This window comes from Gadus morhua, chromosome 5 (genome assembly GCF_902167405.1).
Source record: "Gadus morhua chromosome 5, gadMor3.0, whole genome shotgun sequence".
NCBI classification, from domain to species: domain Eukaryota; kingdom Metazoa; phylum Chordata; class Actinopteri; order Gadiformes; family Gadidae; genus Gadus; species Gadus morhua.
The window spans coordinates 23184507-23203316 of NC_044052.1; the positions used below are offsets into that span (position 1 = coordinate 23184507).

The following is an 18810-nucleotide window of genomic DNA, read 5'->3' on the forward strand; positions in this document are numbered from 1 at the left end:
CCCTGCAAAGACGATTCATTTTATAAAACAAATTATTGGTCAAACGTATTCCGAGAATAACCTCAGATTATAATGTAATTCAATCATTATAATCTGATAAATAACAATTGTTATAAAATAAAAGACGAGGTAAATCCCCTTTGAGTCGCACCGTGCGGAAGGCCGCCCCCTGTCGGCGGACGTCGGACTGCAGCCGTCACACAAAGCCTTTCTAGAATAACCACTTCGGCTTCGGGATAAAGTCTGATCGTTTTGATTAAGAACATGTGACTTAACTTCATATGTAATCTGCTGGAAACTGAAACGCGTTAAATGCTTTGATTATCCAGATTTGACCCATCTTTTAGTCTGTTTTTAGAAAGGACCGGTTGGAAGTTGGAACGTACTGCGGCTCCCGGCCAATCAGAAGTGAGTATTTTTCGCGCTGGTCGGAGCAGAGTTTGAGTTTCCCGCTCGTGATAAACCTCTGATGGACTTTATCACTTTTATCCGTTGTGGAGGATTTTAACAGGTAACAGCAAATCAACCACCATCTACGTATTATGACTTTTGGGAAAATGCAATGGCATGACTTTGTGTAAACACACTTGTGAGTCTTTGGCGGCCGTAGAGTTACTGTTAACGCTAGCCCTGGACAACAAGCCCTAGTGCTAACACATGAGCCCAAGCGCTAACGGGGCTGCTAGTAGCTTAGCACTAGTGCTAACGAAGTTGCTAGTAGCTTAGCAATAGCGCTAACGGGGCTAGCCGTCTCTTGGATCATTATGTAGGGGTTTGAATGAGCTGTCATGCCGGACCCGGCAGCGACAGTGTATCGCCCACTGACACACTGCATTTCTGTTTAGTTGATACTGGATTCATTTCTCCGTGGTGCAAGTACTCTGAGCGCCTGATGGTCGGTTCCCGGGGATGTCTATTTACCGGGGGGCTGATCATGGAGAGTGGGGCTTGACGGCTCTGGGTCTGAGCCCATCACTGGAGTGTTGCTCCGGGGGTTAGCCAGAGCCCATGTAGTCAGGACATTTCCTTATAATGTGGCTAGCCTCAAGTAGATAAGGTCTACAACACGGAAAGAATGACCGATCCTTTTCCAAGTCATAGAAGCACAACAACTTCGGTTATTTGAGAGAGATGCTTATTTTATTTTGAACATTATAGATGGTATCCACTCCCATCTGCGCTCTTTAGGGGGTAAAGGAGTACTGCTAGCCGGTAGCCATCCACCCGTCTGCATGCGGTGCCCTGGCTTCCTTCCTCCCCATTGATCACCGCTAGGAGTGAGCCCCCGTACATGTACAGCTAGGAGTTCGCCTCTATACACATATAGCTATGAGTGAGCATCTGATCACAGAGCTAGGAGCTAATCTCTTGACATGTAGATGGTAGAAGGCCTCTGTCCAGATGGACGATGATTGACTGTGTTTTCCCTAACACTCGCAGTGAACGACCGGCGTGCCAAATTGTTCTGAACAATCATTGATTCAATGTATTAAAAAAAAATAGCAGCTTGTTGATTGTGTTACTGGAATTTATATAGAGAATAATGCCACTACAGGTGCAATTCTTAATTTTCACACTTTCGAGTACTGAAATAACAATTTCACACAATATTATTGCACCCTAACAACCAAAGCATATCGGCTTTTCAACCCTTTCTTTGGCAGTAACATGTAGTATTTATCTGATCTTCTGGGGGCTGACTAACAGACTCCATGTGTATGTGTGTTCTCCAGCTGAGCTCAGTGGATGGGATGGAGGGCGTAGGAAGCTCCCTGCCCTCAATGCCTGAGCCGGCCAGCCCGCTCAGCATGAAGCCTCAGTCCGACCCCGCCCGCAAGGGCCGCACCGACCCCAGCACCGACCCCACTCTCCTGCTGGACCCGGCCGCCCTGGTCCAGGACGGCGCTCTACAGAAGATGGCGGCCCACAATAACAACAACAACAACCACCACGAGCGGCTGAAGGACCTGACCTCCCGCGTGCTGAACGGCGACCAAGACAAGCTGCCCAAGCTGTGTTCCCCCCCGGACATCCCCGTCCTGAAGGGTGCCGACGCCCCGCCCGCCATCGCCTCCCTACAGCGCAAAGCACCGCCCCCCACAGTGGACCCGGGCCCGAAGGGGCAGCTCACCCATCTGGCCAGTGAGTTTATCTTCTCCGGGAGCGATGACGTGAAGAAGAGGAGGGGGAGGGCACCCAAAACCAAACCTCCTGTAAAGTCCCTCCCCCAAACCAGTCCCACGAGGCCCACAACCTCCGCCACCGGCACCAGCGGCCACCTGCCCAACGGCACCAGCGGCCACCTGCCCAACGGCACCACCGGCCACCTGCCCAACGGCACCACCGGCCACCTGCCCAACGGCACCACCGGCCACCTGCCCAACGGCACCACCGGCCTGCTGCCAAACGGCCCTTCCAGCTTACTGCCCATCGGCACCACCAACACCACCAACACCACCAGCCTCTTGCCCACTGGCATCACCAGCCTCCTGCTCACTGGCACCACCAACACCACCAGCATCTTGCCCACAGGAGCCACCAGCACCACTGTGGCCTCCTCCCAGGTAGGAACCCTTCTCAATGTAGACATGGCTTTCTTTTTCGTCTAGGGACCTGAAGGACAATTGCATAGCCAAATCTGGTACTCTAGTCTCAGGATAGAGTCCCATCTAACACTAAAGGAAATGGTTGATTTGGGTTCTTGTATTAAACACACTTTTTCCTAGGAAGTTAGGCGGGACTCTGTCCTAAAGATTTAAAAGAGTTCGGCGGGTTGATGACCGCGCTTTATAAATGACATGGTTAATGTTATTATAACGGTAGTTTAGTTATAAGATGACCTTGCTTTATAAATGACATGGTTGATGTTATTATAACGGTAGTTTAGTTATATGACCTTGCTTTATAAATGACATGGTTGATGTTATTATTGAGGTAGTTTAGTACGATATATTACATAGTTATATATTACATGATTATGATTAGGGCTGGGCGATTTGGCCTAAAAATAAAATCTCGATTTTTTTCTAACTAATGGACAATTTACGATTTAAACTGAACCGAGCGATTTCCTCGAAAACCACGGAAGGCTTTCACATCAGATTTCGTCACTACGTTCAGCACGCAAGACTGACCAGCCCTGCGAAATTTTGTGTAATGACGTCCCACCGTTCAAATGTAATCCTCCAAACCTGTTTTCGAGAAGAAGAAAAAAAAAAAAACGCGATTATTCGGTTAAGCCATTTCACAAACCGTGGCAAAGTAAAAATGCAAATTAATCGTTTAAACCGAAAAAATCGCCCAGCCCTAATTATGATATTATGGAAATAGTTGACAACCCTTTTATAGCATGTGTCTGAATCTCCCTGGATTCCACAGCTGCCCCAGCTGTCCCTCCAGCAGGAGGTGAAGGATAAAGAGGAGGTTGGAGAGGAGGCGACGGAGAGCCAGGGCATTAAGGAGGTGCAGCCAGCGGTTGGAGAGAAGGAGACGGAGAGCCCTAAGGAGCAGGAGCAGGTGGTTGGAGAGGAGGAGGAGGCCGAGAGCGTTAAGGAGCAGGAGCAGGTGGTTGGAGAGGAGGAGGCCGAGAGCGTTAAGGAGCAGGAGCAGGTGGTTGGAGAGGAGGAGGCCGAGAGCGTTAAGGAGCAGGAGCAGGTGGTTGGAGAGGAGGAGGCCGAGAGCATTAAGGAGCAGGAGCAGGTGGTTGGAGAGGAGGAGGCCAAGAGCATTAAGGAGCAGGAGCAGGTGGTTGGAGAGGAGGAGGCCGAGAGCGTTAAGGAGCAGGAGCAGGTGGTTGGAGAGGAGGAGGCCGAGAGCGTTAAGGAGCAGGAGCAGGTGGTTGGAGAGGAGGAGGCCGAGAGCCAGGGCATTAAGGAGGTGCAGCCGGCGGTTGAAGCTGTAAAGGAGCAGTCTTCTCCAGTGGTCAGCTTCTCTGTGGGTGATGTGGTGTGGACCAAGGTGTCGGGATACCCCTGGTGGCCGTGCATGGTCTCTACTGACCCAGAGCTGGAGCATCACACCAAGCCCAAACCCAGAGGTAACCTTCTGTTAGACCTTCGGTCTAACTAACCTATGCTTATGTGAAATGTGTCTCATAACGAACACATAATTCAACCCTGCTTGACTCCAGATGTGGCCGTCTCTCTCCCACAGCCCATGGTCCTCCAGCGCTCCTGTACCACGTGCAGTACTTCGGGGACTGTCCTGAGCGGGGCTACATCCTGGAGAGCAACATGGTGCCGTTCCGTGGAGAGGAACAGTATGAGCAACTACAACAGGCCAACAAACAGCCAGCCGTCCGTATTGTCAAGAAGGTAAGGCTGGACGTCTAATAGCTGCTTGAATCCAAGGTCTAGTTTCCTTTCAAGAGAACCTATTCACTATTATACAGTTATTACATGTTACATTAAGTTAATTGTTATGTAAGTGTGGTTTAAATAAAATGCTTTTTAAATTAAAAAAAAAATGGTGATACAAACCGAATCGTGAGTTGGTGTATCGTTACAGCACTAATTAAATGTATACGTACGGGCGCTAGGAGTAAGAGAACAGCGGCCATCATCAGAAAGGCCAAATAAGGGGTGACCGGATTATTATCGGTTTGTTATGGGTATTGGGTTAGGTGGTGCTGGTTTGGGTGGTGCTGGTGTAAGTTTTATGTTTCTCCAGTGGGTGTTGTTGCTGGACTGGTTTGGGTGGTGCTGGTGTGAGCGTTGTGTGTCTCCAGTGGGTGGTGCCGGTTTGGGTGGTGCTGGTGTGAGCGTTGTGTGTCTCCAGTGGGTGGTGCCGGTTTGGGTGGTGCTGGTGTAAGCGTTGGGTGGTGCCGGTTTGGGTGGTGCTGGTGTAAGCGTTGTGTGTCCCCAGTGGGTGGTGCTGGTTTGGGTGGTGCTGGTGTAAGCCTTGTGTGTCCCCAGTGGGTGGTGCTGGTTTGGGTGGTGCTGGTGTAAGCCTCGTGTGTCTCCAGTGGGTGGTGCTGGTGTAAGCCTCGTGTGTCCCCAGTGGGTGGTGCCGGTTTGGGTGGTGCTGGTGTAAGCCTTATGTGTCTCCAGTGGGTGGTGCCGGTTTGGGTGGTGCTGGTGTAAGCCTCGTGTGTCCCCAGTGGGTGGTGCCGGTTTGGGTGGTGCTGGTGTAATCCTCGTGTAATCCTCGTGTGTCTCCAGTGGGTGGTGCCGGTTTGGGTGGTGCTGGTGTAAGCCTCGTGTGTCTCCATTGGGTGGTGCTGGTTTGGGTGGTGCTGGTGTAAGCCTCGTGTGTCTCCAGTGGGTGGTGCCGGTTTGGGTGGTGCTGGTGTAAGCGTTCTGTGTTCCCAGTGGTTGGTGCCGGTTTGGGTGGTGCTGGTGTAAGCCTCGTGTGTCTCCAGTGGGTGGTGCCGGTTTGGGTGGTGCTGGTGTAAGCGTTGTGTGTCTCCAGTGGGTGGTGCCGGTTTGGGTGGTAGTGGTGTAAGCGTTGTGTGTCTCCAGTGGGTGGTGCTGGTGTAAGCCTCGTGTGTCTCCAGTGGGTGGTGCCGGTTTGGGTGGTGCTGGTGTAAGCCTCGTGTGTCCCCAGTGGGTGGTGCCGGTTTGGGTGGTGCTGGTGTAAGCCTCGTGTGTCCCCAGTGGGTGGTGCCGGTTTGGGTGGTGCTGGTGTAAGCCTCGTGTGTCTCCAGTGGGTGGTGCCGGTTTGGGTGGTGCTGGTGTAAGCCTCGTGTGTCTCCAGTGGGTGGTGCCGGTTTGGGTGGTGCTGGTGTAAGCCTCGTGTGTCTCCAGCAGGGTAACGCCTCGGTGCCCAGGAAGTTCCGCGCCCAGTGGAGCGAGGGCGTGGGCCAGGCCCGGGAGGCCCTCGGCCTGTCTCTAGACCAGCGCATGGAGCGCTACTCCTACGTCTACAGCCCAGACGGGCTGCGCCTCAACCCCCACGTGGTGGAGCAGCTGGCCAGACCCCCCCCGGTGGAGGAGCTGAGGCCAGGGGAGACCCCGGCCGGGGAGCAGGGGGCCGCCTCCCGTCTGGTCCCGCCCCCCCTGGGACAGACGGCCCCGCCGGGCCCTGGCCCGTCAACAGGGCAGCGAGAGGCGGCGGCCATGGGTGGGAGAGCTGGGAAAGGAGCGCAGGCCGGCCCCAAGAAGAGGCGGAGAGGTCCCTCCAGCGCTGAAGAACACCTCCTGCCCGAGCCTCACATACAGGTGAGCGGCCTGCACACGCTGCTGGGGCGGCGCTGGTGCAGCATGAACATGATCGTGTGTTTGTTCATGTGTACGTCCTTTTATTTAAAAGGACGTACTCTACTTTAAAAGGCCCAAAACAAGTTGTGAATCGATTCAGAGCGATGGAACTCAGGAATTGTATGTATAGATTTTTATAAATACAAAAAATATATCTTACACCATTATGTGCAATATCTATACTATATCTATACTACTATAGTAAAGTATGTATATATATATATATATACTTTTTATGTCTTTGCCTGTTTTCTGGTATTTTAAAACCAATTACAATTAGGGCATTTAGCAGACGCTTTGATCCAAAGCGACTTACATCGGTTAATACACACATTGACACACCGACGGGCGCTCGTCAGGAGCAGTTAGGGTTAAGTGTCTTGCTCAGGGACACATCGACTCTCAGCTAGGAGGAGCTGGGGATAGAACTAGCAACCTTTCGGTTACAAGACAACTGCTCTACCTCCTGAGCTAAGACAATACTACCATACTACCGAGCCATGCTACTCTAATTCTTTGAACACTCTTACTTTAGAAATGCTCTGTGCCTGAATACTTCCCAGCTGGGGGAGATAGAGAGGGCTGTCTAATCTTATCAAAATGAACGACCAGGTCGACCAGATGTCGGCACGGCCCTGCTTTGAGACGCTGCGCGAGAAGTGTGTGATTGAGTGTTCCTGTATTATGCTGTAGGAGTCCGGCTCCGCAGTGCGTCCCGAGGCGTCCGCAGAGGTTGGTGGGACTCCGCTGAAGAGGAAGAGGAAGAGGGCAATCCAGAAAAACACAACCAACGCACTTTCAGCAACCCTCAGCAAACCAGACGTAGCAGTGAAGAAAAGGTCCAGGAAACCTCCAGCCCTGACCGCCCTCTCTGGTTGGTGTAAACTCTGGTTCACTACTATATTAACCTCTAGGTGGTGTAAACTCTGGTTCACTACTATATTAACCTCTGGGTGGTGTTAACTCTGGTTCACTACTATATTAACCTCTAGGTGGTGTAAACTCTGGTTCACTACTATATTAACCTCTGGGTGGTGTAAACTCTGGTTCACTACTATATTAACCTCTGGGTGGTGTAAACTCTGGTTCACTACTATATTAACCTCTGGGTGGTGTAAACTCTCTGGTTCACTACTATATTAACCTCTGGGTGGTGTAAACTCTGGTTCACTACTATATTAACCTCTGGGTGGTGTAAACTCTGGTTCACTACTATATTAACCTCTGGGTGGTGTAAACTCTGGTTCACTACTATATTAACCTCTGGGTGGTGTTAACTCTCTGGTTCACTACTATATTAACCTCTGGGTGGTGTAAACTCTGGTTCACTACTATATTAACCTCTGGGTGGTGTAAACTCTGGTTCACTACTATATTAACCTCTGGGTGGTGTAAACTCTGGTTCACTACTATATTAACCTCTGGGTGGTGTTAACTCTGGTTCACTACTATATTAACCTCTGGGTGGTGTTAACTCTGGTTCACTACTATATTAACCTCTGGGTGGTGTAAACTCTGGTTCGCTACTATATTAACCTCTGGGTGGTGTAAACTCTGGTTCGCTACTATATTAACCACTGGGTGGTGTTAACTCTGGTTCACTACTATATTAACCTCTGGGTGGTGTTAACTCTGGTTCACTACTATATTAACCTCTGGGTGGTGTTAACTCTGGTTCACTACTATATTAACCTCTGGGTGGTGTAAACTCTGGTTCACTACTATATTAACCTCTGGGTGGTGTAAACTCTGGTTCACTACTATATTAACCTCTGGGTGGTGTAAACTCTCTGGTTCACTACTATATTAACCTCTGGGTGGTGTAAACTCTGGTTCACTACTATATTAACCTCTGGGTGGTGTAAACTCTGGTTCACTACTATATTAACCTCTGGGTGGTGTAAACTCTGGTTCACTACTATATTAACCTCTGGGTGGTGTTAACTCTCTGGTTCACTACTATATTAACCTCTGGGTGGTGTAAACTCTGGTTCACTACTATATTAACCTCTGGGTGGTGTAAACTCTGGTTCACTACTATATTAACCTCTGGGTGGTGTAAACTCTGGTTCACTACTATATTAACCTCTGGGTGGTGTTAACTCTGGTTCACTACTATATTAACCTCTGGGTGGTGTTAACTCTGGTTCACTACTATATTAACCTCTGGGTGGTGTAAACTCTGGTTCGCTACTATATTAACCTCTGGGTGGTGTAAACTCTGGTTCGCTACTATATTAACCACTGGGTGGTGTTAACTCTGGTTCACTACTATATTAACCTCTGGGTGGTGTTAACTCTGGTTCACTACTATATTAACCTCTGGGTGGTGTTAACTCTGGTTCACTACTATATTAACCTCTGGGTGGTGTTAACTCTGGTTCACTACTATATTAACCACTGGGTGGTGTTAACTCTGGTTCACTACTATATTAACCTCTGGGTGGTGTTAACTCTGGTTCACTACTATATTAAGTGAACCTCTCCCAGAGAGACATCCAGTCTCTCTGGGAGAGTACACTCACTCTCTGGTACACCAGGGTACCTGGCAGAGCCGTCGGTCCCATGAGGGACCCCTGTGTTCTGATGAGCTTAATCTTTCTTTCTTTTTTTACACCGTCTTTTTGCTCTTGGCTTGTTAGCCAAGAAGAAGACGTCCGCCAAGACTCCGGCAACGAAAAGTACAGCCGAGCAGGAGGACCAGAAGCCCAAGAGGAAACGCAACACTGGCAAACAGACGGACAAACCAAAGGTGAGCTGCTAGACCTCGTCATTCACCCTGGGGACCTCCCAGGCCCAGCTGACCCAGGCTCTGGCCCAGAGTAGCACTGCCTTCAGCGGTCCCGGCATGAGAAGGTTCTACAGTCTAGCCCTCTCCGTGTCAACCCTGACCTGGTGCGCTTTGTCCCGCTGCAGGTGGGGAAGCTAGAGACGCCCAAGAGGCAGAGGCAGAGGAAGAGGAATTACACAGAGGAAGCTGCTGAACCAGCCAAGAAGAGGAGGAAAGGCTCTGTCTCGGGTAACTCTCTTCTCTCTGATCTTCTGGTACACAGAAACCATGCCTGCTGCAGATGATACTGTCTGCCTTCTTGCCGTTGAACTGAACGGTGCTCTGTTTGTTCTGTATGCTGCAGCAGTTCACACCCTGCCGCCACCATCTCCTCTCATTCCTCTGCTCTCCGTCGATATGATTGGCTAGTTTGAGATGTTAACTGCTTTATGCCCCGCAGTCGACCAATCACCTCAGAAGCAGCCAAGCTGCAAGAGGAAACAGGAAGTGGACCCTCAGGCCACGCCGTCCAAGGCCAAGAAGAGGCGTTCCTCTCCCTGTCCCGAGTCAGAGGTAAGAGGGCAAGGGTCAAACTTTAGGTGGAGGGCATGATGATGGCTCTCACTCAGGCTACATCCAGCCTCTACAGCAGGTGTAGAGGTGATGGAGCAGGTGTAGAGGTGATGGAGCAGGTGTAGAGGTGATGGAGCAGGTGTAGAGGTGATGGAGCAGGTGTAGAGGTGAAGGAGCAGGTGTAGAGGTGAAGGAGCAGGTGTAGAGGTGATGGAGCAGGTGTAGAGGTGAAGGAGCAGGTGTAGAGGTGAAGGAGCAGGTGTAGAGGTGAAGGAGCAGGTGTAGAGGTGAAGGAGCAGGTGTAGAGGTGAAGGAGCAGGTGTAGAGGTGAAGGAGCAGGTGTAGAGAAGGATGGAGCAGGAGTAGAGGTGAAGGAGCAGGTGTAGAGGTGATGGAGCAGGTGTAGAGGTGAAGGAGCAGGTGTAGAGGTGATGGAGCAGGTGTAGAGGGGATGGAGCAGGTGTAGAGGTGAAGGAGCAGCTGTAGACGTGATGGTGCAGAGGTGATGGTGCAGTTGGTTCCTTTGCTCCAGGGCTCTGGCAGTGAGGAGCGTCCCGACTCGCCCAGTGACTGCCTGGACGACCCCAAGAAGACGGAGAGACTCAGCGGAGCCAGGAAGGAGCTGGTCTGCCAGGTGAGGCTGCAGACTGTTTAAAGCTAATCTGTTGACACGTGTGCTGTGGGACTCCCTACCCGTTTCCATACTTACTGGAGGGAGAGGGTTGGGGTAACGATGATCTGGGGTCACCCCCCAACGCTTGCAGCTGTAGAAACTAGACCCTTACACTCCCTCATGCTTTGTGTGTTATATGGTCTATTACACGTCTTTACTACTCAACTCCGATTGGTCAATCACAGCATTCAGTGGTCTGTTATTTCAAAAAAAATACAAGTGTGCGTATGCGTGTGTCCAGTTATTGATTGTTTAAGTATCTGTCATTATTGTGACCTAAAGCCTTTCAGGCTTCCCCTTATCTCTCTGTTGTAGGGTAGTTTGCGTTCTCGGTGTGGTTTCAGTCATTCGTTGTGCGTCTGTTCCTCCAGGTGTGTGAGCAGCCCGCTGAGGACCTGCTGGCCTGTGAGGGTCCGTGTTTTGGGATGTTCCACCTGTCCTGCTTGGGTCTCACCGTGAGGCCAGAGGATAAGCTCCTGTGTCAGGAGTGTACGACAGGTGAGTCTCCGGACAACACCGTCCCATGGTCGGCTGAAACCTGCAGAGTCGGGATCTCTTTATCGTCATTGCACATGGTACAACCAGATTTAAAGGCATTCCAGATGTGGTGTTTCACAACATTTTAAATATATTGTGGCAACCCCGATCGTCGGCGGCTGGGATTTTCAAAGGAGACGCTCCAAACAGGGGTGCGGGTCAACGGTTTTGTCACCTCGCGTGTAAAAAGGTAAAACAAAAGACAACATAAGTTCTTCCTCTTATGGGGTAAAACGGGGCCGTCTTCAGGTCTGGTCCGGCTGCAAGGTCAGCGTCTCAGGCCCCGTCCACACGAAGCCGATTTCATGGCGAAACCGCAAAGGTCTTGTACGGTTCGGCCTTCCGTCCTCACGAAGCCGGCGAATCCGCTGACCGACACCGCAAACTTCTGAAACCACCCTCGGAGGTAGTTTCAAATCTATCCGGTTTCGTTTTGGTTTCGTGTGGACGCCTGAAACCGACTGAAACCGCAAACCATGACGTCATCGCCCCACCCCTCGACCTCCTAGCCAATGGCTCTTAAGACCGCGGAGTCTCAGAAATCACAACAAAAAAGCTGATGGCGGACTACAAGCTTGTAATCGTTCTGCAGCATATCATTTCCCTTGTTGGGTTGCTAAGCCATTATTTATTGAGAATCTAGTTCGCCATCGTAGAAGAGCTGTTTGTGTGTGTTGTTAGTGGTTCGGGGGGCAGCCTTTATGCGCATGCTCGCCTCTTCTTCTTCTGGATTTGTGTACCAGAAGCTGCGCCCCTTATGGGCCTGGAATGTTTACTACAGCGTTTCTACAGATCTATCCGGTTTCGCTTGGCTTCGTCTTTACGGAGATACTTCGAAACCGGATAGATCGAAACCGTAACGGTTTCGCCCGTTTCGGCTTTGTGTGGACGGGGCCTCAATCGCTCCCGTCTTCTACCACTCAGTCCTGGGGGGAAGCGTATTAGCGTTAGTATGGGTTGGTGCGATCTCCCCCTCCCGCGTCTCTCCAACTCGGCTGTCCTCCCGGCACGAGCCCCATGGCTGAGAGAGCCGCGAATGAGTGGAGCAGCAGGCTATTTAAGCTGCTTCTCCACCGGTTCCTCAGGTGCTCTTCATCTCCTTAATTGGCAACGGACGGGTTGCCACAATATAAGAAAGGTAAAACATCGATAAAACCGAATCAAAAAAATATAAAATATACAAATAACGAATGAGGATAATCATTTTTATTCATTTTTTGCACAGTAGTGTTGTCCAGTTTTTTAATAGTGCAAATTGGTACATTCAGGATGTTTTTAAGGTGCTTGTGAAATTAGATGTAGGAGGAGAGGAGAGCCTTGCTACCAGGTGAGCCTTGGCACCAGGTGAGCCTTGCTACCAGGTGAGCCTTGGCACCAGGTGAGCCTTGGCACCAGGTGAGCCTTGGCTCCCAGGTGAGCCTTGGCACCAGGTGAGCCTTGGCAGCAGGTGACCCTTGGCAGCAGGTGACCCTTGCTCCCAGGTGTGTCTTGTGTCCATCTGACCGTTAACCTCCCCCTTCTCCAGACATCCACCCCTGCTTCGTCTGTAAGCAGACCGAGGGTCCGGCGGCTCTGGGGGCTGCGCTGCGGCGCTGCTACGTGCCCAACTGTGGGAAGCTGTACCACGAGGCCTGCGCCCGCCTCAACCCGCTCAGCGTGTTCGACCAGCGCGGCCTCCGCTGCCCACTGCACACCTGCCTCAGCTGCCACCTGGGCTGCCGCTCCAACGGCAAGGCCACCAAGGGTAAGGCTACGCTATGGCTATGCTACGCTACACTAGGGTGGGGCTACGCTAGGGTGGGGCTAGGCTACGCTAGGGTGAGGCTAGGCTACGCTAAGGTGAGGCTAGGCTAGGGTGAGGTTACACTATGCTAGGCTAGGGTGAGTCTGTGTACTATGCTAGGGTGAGGCTAAGCTAAGGCTACACCATGCTAGGCTAGGGTGAGGCTACAGTAGGCTAGGGTGAGGCTGTGCTAGGCTAGGGTGAGGCTACCCTAGGCTGGGGCTACGCTATGCTAGCATAGGGTGAGGCTACACTATGCTAGGCTAGGGTGAGGCTACACAATGCTAGCCTAAGGTGAAGCTACATTAGGCTAGGGTGAGGCTATGCTACGCTATGGTATTGCCTCACTATGCTAGGGAGAGGTTATGCTACCCGTGTGTGAGGCTATGCTAGGGTGAGGATACGCTAGGATGAGGTGTGTGTGTGTGTGTGTGTGTTATCTAACATGTATGTGTGTGTGTAGGTAAGATGATGCGGTGCCTGCGCTGCCCGGTAGCCTACCATGTAGGAGATGTGTGTGTGTCTGCCGGCAGCCAGGTGGTCACCAGCACGGCACTGGTCTGCACCAGCCACTTCAACGCCAAGAAGGGCTACAGCCACCACAGCCACGTCAACGTCAGCTGGTGCTTCGTCTGCTCCAAAGGTAGGCCACGCCTTCCCCCCCCCCCCCGGCAGCCTACCTTGGATTCCCCACGCTCAAGGGCTGATTGTGCTTCCACGTTGATTAAACGCAAGGGCGATTTTAGACCCTCCTTGAGTCCAACGCAAGGGCCTGACGTGCGGCTCCAAAAATGTTTAACCTTGCGTCGAGGCGACGCAGCATCAAGGGCTGTGATTGGTCCGCTCACTAAAACCCGACGCAGAACCAAGACAGGTTCACGACTGCGTCGAAGCGTCCGCGTGGTCCTTGTGTTGCGTCAACGTGGAACCATAATCCGCCCTTCAGGAAGGCTGGGTTATAACCAGAGACGCAGGTTTCCCTTGGGTCGGGTATTGATGCGTGTGTGTGCGTGTGTGTGTGTGTGTGTGTGTCTACCTACAGGGGGTCAGCTGCTGTGCTGTGAGTCGTGTCCGGCCGCGTTCCATCCGGACTGTCTCAACATCTCCATGCCCGAGGGCAGCTGGTTCTGCAACGACTGCCGGGCCGGGAAGAAGCCCAAGTACCAGGACGTGATCTGGGTCAAACTGGGCACCTACAGGTGGGTGGGGATCCAGAGGGGAGGGCGGAGCTCTCACCTGGATCTGCAGCAGTGTGGGCGTCGCCAAAGAGGAGACCTTGTATCATTTGGTCTAGGGCTGAACGATTTGGAGAAGTAATCGAATTGCGATTATTTTGACCAATATTGCGATTGCAATTGAATATGTGATTTTTTTTTGATTGATTAAGTTCCTTATGTTCTGTATTATTCACTAAAAAAGCAATCAATCATTTTTTAATATGACCAACACAGCATTGGAATTAGTCAACATGTAAACTGCTCTTTCCTTTAGGCCAGGCCGATGTGTTGAGAGGATTTTAACAATTGAATTGTGAAATAAATATAAATATAACTCTCCAGTCAGTAATGGTAACAATCACAGTCTTTGCGATTTCTATATCGCGTTCTATTACATCGCGATTTCGATTTGATTTTGACTAATCGTTCAGCACCTATTGGGTCTCTGGTGAGTCATAACGCAGACGGTTCATTGCTCTCCAGGTGGTGGCCGGCAGAGATCCGACACCCGCGCACCGTGCCCACCAACATCCAGCACCTGCGCCACCAGATCGGAGAGTTCCCCGTCTTCTTCTTTGGCTCCAAGGACTTCTTCTGGACCCACCAGGGCCGGGTGTTCCCCTACATGGAGGGCGACCGCGGCAGCCGGCACCAGAAGACCAACATAGGCAAGGTCTTCAAGAACGGTGAGGATCTGCTCCAAGACTCGACCACGCTGCATGCCTTACCTCCTGTGAGAGCAGAAAGGCCCTGGAACAGGATGAACACGAACCCTGTGATCTCATCGTGAAGGCAAAGAGGGAATCTCTTTTACATTTAGAGGATTTATCCAAAGCGACTTACAACCATTTATACACACATTCACACACCGACGGTGGAGTCAACCGACCGCCAGCACATCAGGAGCAGTTAGGTTAGGTGCCTTGCTCAGGGACACCTCGACGCTCCGTTATGAGGAGCCGGGGAACCAGTCAACCCGCTCTACCTCCTGAGCCACTCTTGAATCCCTTGTTTCAGCCCGTATTAATCCGCTGTTTTGAGTCACAGGCTGTCTGGCCTTCACTGTGCGTGACGCCTTTCTTTCCCACAATCCTCAGCTCTTCTGGAGGCGGAGGAACGCTTCAAGGAGACCAAGCTGAAGCGAGAGACCAAGGAGGCTCAGGAGAACAACAAGAAACCTCCCCCCTACAAGTTCATCAAGGTCTCGGACGGTGTTTAATGGTGCTTTAGAAGCTGTGTGCAGTACCAGGCTCGACCACCAGGTCTCTCTATAAAGCATACCATCCATTTTGAAGTAGCTTCCGCTAGTTCCTGAGGTTTTAATTCAAAGTTTTAAGTTAGATTGTTGCTGAGGTTCTGGGACGTTTCAGGCTGGATCTGTGTAGGTTCTATTTAGAACTGTGTAGGTTCTATTTAGAGCTGTGTAGGTTCTATTTAGAACTGTGTAGGTTCTATTTAGAGCTGTGTAGGTTCTATTTAGAACTGTGTAGGTTCTATTTAGAGCTGTGTAGGTTCTATTTAGAGCTGTGTAGGTTCTAGATGGAATGTTTTGGCTCCAGAGTGTCTTGGTACCGGTGTGATCTACACGGTACCGCATCCTCTCGGAGCGAGAGAAACCAAACGGGATGGGATTGGGAATGTCACACATCAGCTCAGTGTGATGTTACAGTAACCCAAACCACATGATCTACAGTAACCACAGCAGGTTACAGTAACCACATGATCTACAGTAACCACAGCACGTTACAGTAACCACATGATCTACAGTAACCACAGCACGTTACAGCAACCACATGATCTACAGTAACCACAGCACGTTACAGTAACCACATGATCTACAGTAACCACAGCATGTTACAGTAACCACATGATCTACAGTAACCACATGATCTACAGTAACCACATGATCTACAGTAACCACATGATCTACAGTAACCACAGCACGTTACCAGTGATGTTGCTAGGTACGCGTCCTGCGTCCCTGACGCATTAAAATCTGAAAGGACGCACTAAACTCACTATCCATGCGTCCCGGGGACGCATCTCATTTTCCCCATGAAAAACGATACATTGTGAACATTAAACAACTCGTGTTTAATCACAGTAACTGGCCAAAGAAACCTTCTTGTGAGCAGATCGGAAAAGCGCTGTTTCAACCCACTGCGCATCTACTTGGCGCAGACGTGATCCCCTGTACAAAGTATCGCGACATGCTAATTTAGCCGCTACCAAAACAAATAGCTCGTCACCGCTGATTTCATTTCAACAATTAAAAATACGAACTTCATAGTAAATAAACCCACGTTTCCACTGCTCGATGCTGTGCTCATTCGTGTCGAATGAGCAAATCAAACAGGATTTTTTTGCAATCCTTCTGATTGAATATATGTACATTTATGACAAAATCGTGAGGACTAGGCTTGTGACACACACACACACACAAATGTGGCGCTCGCGCGGTAATAGCTCATTGGCGCCACCTAGTGATCATTATGTGCAAATGCACAGCCTCTCATTAAAATGACTTAGGGGTCATTTGACCCCTCTTGCGGCGCTAGGAGTAAGTAAAAATGGCCCGGCGTTTCTAGTGTTAAACATGAACGGTTGAGTACTCCAGCTCTAACCATATCATACCACCATCAAGGAGTTTAACACTATTAATTTAATTTAAGAAATAGAATAATAATAAAAAAGAAACACATTTTTTAAACTGGGGAGTCGACTCGGGACCCATTGAATTTCTCAGGGACCCACCCAACTCGCCACCTGTGGGTCCCGGGGACTCACTACATTGAAAACCTATCAACATCACTGCGTTACAGTAACCACATGATCTACAGTAACCACAGCATGTTACAGTAACCACAGCATGTTACAGTAACCACATGATCTACAGTAACCACATGATCTACAGTAACCACAGCATGTTACAGTAACCACATGATCTACAGTAACCACATGGTCTACAGTAACCACATGGTCTACAGTAACCACATGGTCTACAGTAACCACAGCATGTTACAGGAACCTAAAAATGGTATGTGGGGGGGTCAGTTGTTAGAATACGATCCATTTTGAAGTAGCTTCCTCGCTCTACTGACCCGCTCTACTGACCCGCTCTACCTCGACCGCTCTCCCTGCAGGTGAACCGGCCCTGCGGGAAGGTGCAGGTGAGCACGGCGGACGTGTCGGAGATCCCCAAGTGTAACTGCCGTCCGTCGGACGAGCGTCCGTGCGGCTTCGAGTCGGAGTGCCTGAACCGCATGCTGCTGTACGAGTGCCACCCCCAGGTGTGCCCCAACGGGACCCGCTGCTGCAACCAGGACTTCAGCAAGCGCCTGTACCCCGACACCAAGATCATCAAGACCGCCGGCAAGGGCTGGGGCCTCATCTGCCTCCGCGACATCAAGAAGGTAGGCCGCTGCTGATTGGCCGACTGTGAGGGGGGGCGGGGTCTTGTTCCTGGAGAGCTTCCTGAACTTCAGCTGGATTCACACCGCTGTCTTCAGGACAAACCTCTTCCACCCCGGTGTTCTGCAGCAAGCTAGTTAGTTAGTTAGTGTCGAGTTGGTTAGTGAGTGATGGTGCTGTGTGTCCTGCAGGGGGAGCTAGTTGGTTAGTGACTTAGTTAGTAGGTTAGTGGTTAGTTGGTTAGGTAGTAGGGATGGGCATGAGGAATCGATTACTCAAGTACTCCTCGTTACAAATGAACTCGGTTGGTGGACAGGCACTCTCGAGTTTGCATATACACACACAAACAAAGTTTTCTGAAGCAAATGTATCAATTTTCTGTCGGCGCCGCTAACGCATGCCGTGGGCACAAAGCAAATGAAATGTATCCATTTCTGTGTGGCGCGTTCCGTGCCGTGTGCAGGCACGCCAGAATTCAAAAAGTTAAGAGATGGCGGTTAAAGCAAAGCGCAGCGAAGAATTGAAATACTTTAAAGACATAGGAGATCATAAGGTGAAATGTAAAATATGCCAAGCGAAATCGAGCTACCAGAGTACTACAAGTACTATGCGGCAACATATGCTCCTGAAACACAACGGTGAGTTCGGGAAAGCAGTCCCGCAGCAACCAAGTGTGTCGGCTATATTCACCGCCGCAAGACGCAGCTTTAATCCCGGCCGTGTAGAGAAGATCACAAGGCTGAGTATTTCCATAGTCCATTTGCTGCCGTTTTATTTGCAGCTTTAAATTATTTGCAATGGTTAGGCTACTTGTTTCGTTTTTGGTTTTTTTAAACCGTTACAGGCCTTGGTTCGACGTGATTTAAATTGTGAGACGCATATTTATTTTTGTAAGGAAAATGTGTTTTGATCGTTTGCAAAAATAAATAATGAATACTCTGATAACTCTGACTGTTTTTATGGAGAATAAGCATTACATGTTTGGTTGGTAATATTGTCGTTCATCATCAGGCCTATTCCTGCTGCAGATGCATTGCATTCTAAAAATAGATTCGCTTTAACGAGTACTCGATTGATCCTCGAGTTTGGAATTTACTACTAGTGCCCATCCCTAGTAGAGATGGTGCTGTGAGTCTTGCAGGTGGAGCTAGTTAGTAAGTGGTTAGTTTGTGAGTTAGTTAGTGATGTTGCTGTGTGTCCTGCAGGGGGAGCTAGTTAGTCAGTAGGTTAGTTGGTTAGGTAGTGATGGTGCTGTGTGTCCTGCAGGGGGAGTTGGTTAGTTATTTGGTGGTTAGTTGGTTAGTGAGTGATTATGCTGTGTTTTCGAGTAACCCCTGACTGCAGCTCGCAGATCGAGGAGGAGCTAAATGTGGGCGGGCTTAAACGTTTAACTCCGCCCACATTTAAGGAAAATTCCGCGCAGTATCATACGTTCTCCCGCTTTCGAGCGGAGGAGCTAAATGTGGGCGGGCTTAAACGTTTAAGCCAGCCCACATTTAAGGAAAATTCCGCGCAGTATCATGGACCAGACGGAAATACGTTCTCCCGCTTATGTCTTTGGGTTATTTGACTTAGCTAATATAATTGTGTACGAGTGTACGAAATAATATGTGTCTATACTAAAAAAGACATTTGAAATGACAAGTTAA

At 50.2% G+C, this 18810-nt stretch overlaps 2 protein-coding genes across 4 annotated transcripts in view; one reads left to right on the top strand and one right to left on the bottom strand.

Moving 5' to 3' along the window:
- Positions 1-18810, bottom strand: part of LOC115544457 (uncharacterized) — a 993561-nt gene that overhangs the window by 592605 nt on the left and 382146 nt on the right. The window lies entirely within an intron of this gene.
- nsd2 (nuclear receptor binding SET domain protein 2) overlaps positions 17-18810 on the top strand; it is a 28484-nt gene continuing 9690 nt past the window's right edge. Inside the window, exons 1-17 of one of the 3 annotated variants that reach the window (XM_030357427.1) lie at positions 17-408; positions 1734-2564; positions 3379-4036; positions 4153-4313; positions 5745-6158; positions 6891-7071; positions 8840-8949; positions 9114-9216; positions 9428-9540; positions 10073-10174; positions 10585-10711; positions 12276-12494; positions 12997-13176; positions 13576-13732; positions 14234-14436; positions 14848-14951; positions 16894-17163. In XM_030357427.1, the coding sequence (XP_030213287.1) occupies positions 1752-2564; positions 3379-4036; positions 4153-4313; positions 5745-6158; positions 6891-7071; positions 8840-8949; positions 9114-9216; positions 9428-9540; positions 10073-10174; positions 10585-10711; positions 12276-12494; positions 12997-13176; positions 13576-13732; positions 14234-14436; positions 14848-14951; positions 16894-17163 (3915 nt within the window). In that variant the 5' untranslated portion in view covers positions 17-408; positions 1734-1751. Of the gene's footprint in view, positions 512-1733; positions 2565-3378; positions 4037-4152; positions 4314-5744; positions 6159-6890; positions 7072-8839; positions 8950-9113; positions 9217-9427; positions 9541-10072; positions 10175-10584; positions 10712-12275; positions 12495-12996; positions 13177-13575; positions 13733-14233; positions 14437-14847; positions 14952-16893; positions 17164-18810 lie in introns of all 3 variants that reach the window. The other 2 variants (XM_030357426.1, XM_030357428.1) reach the window with 2 other exon arrangements.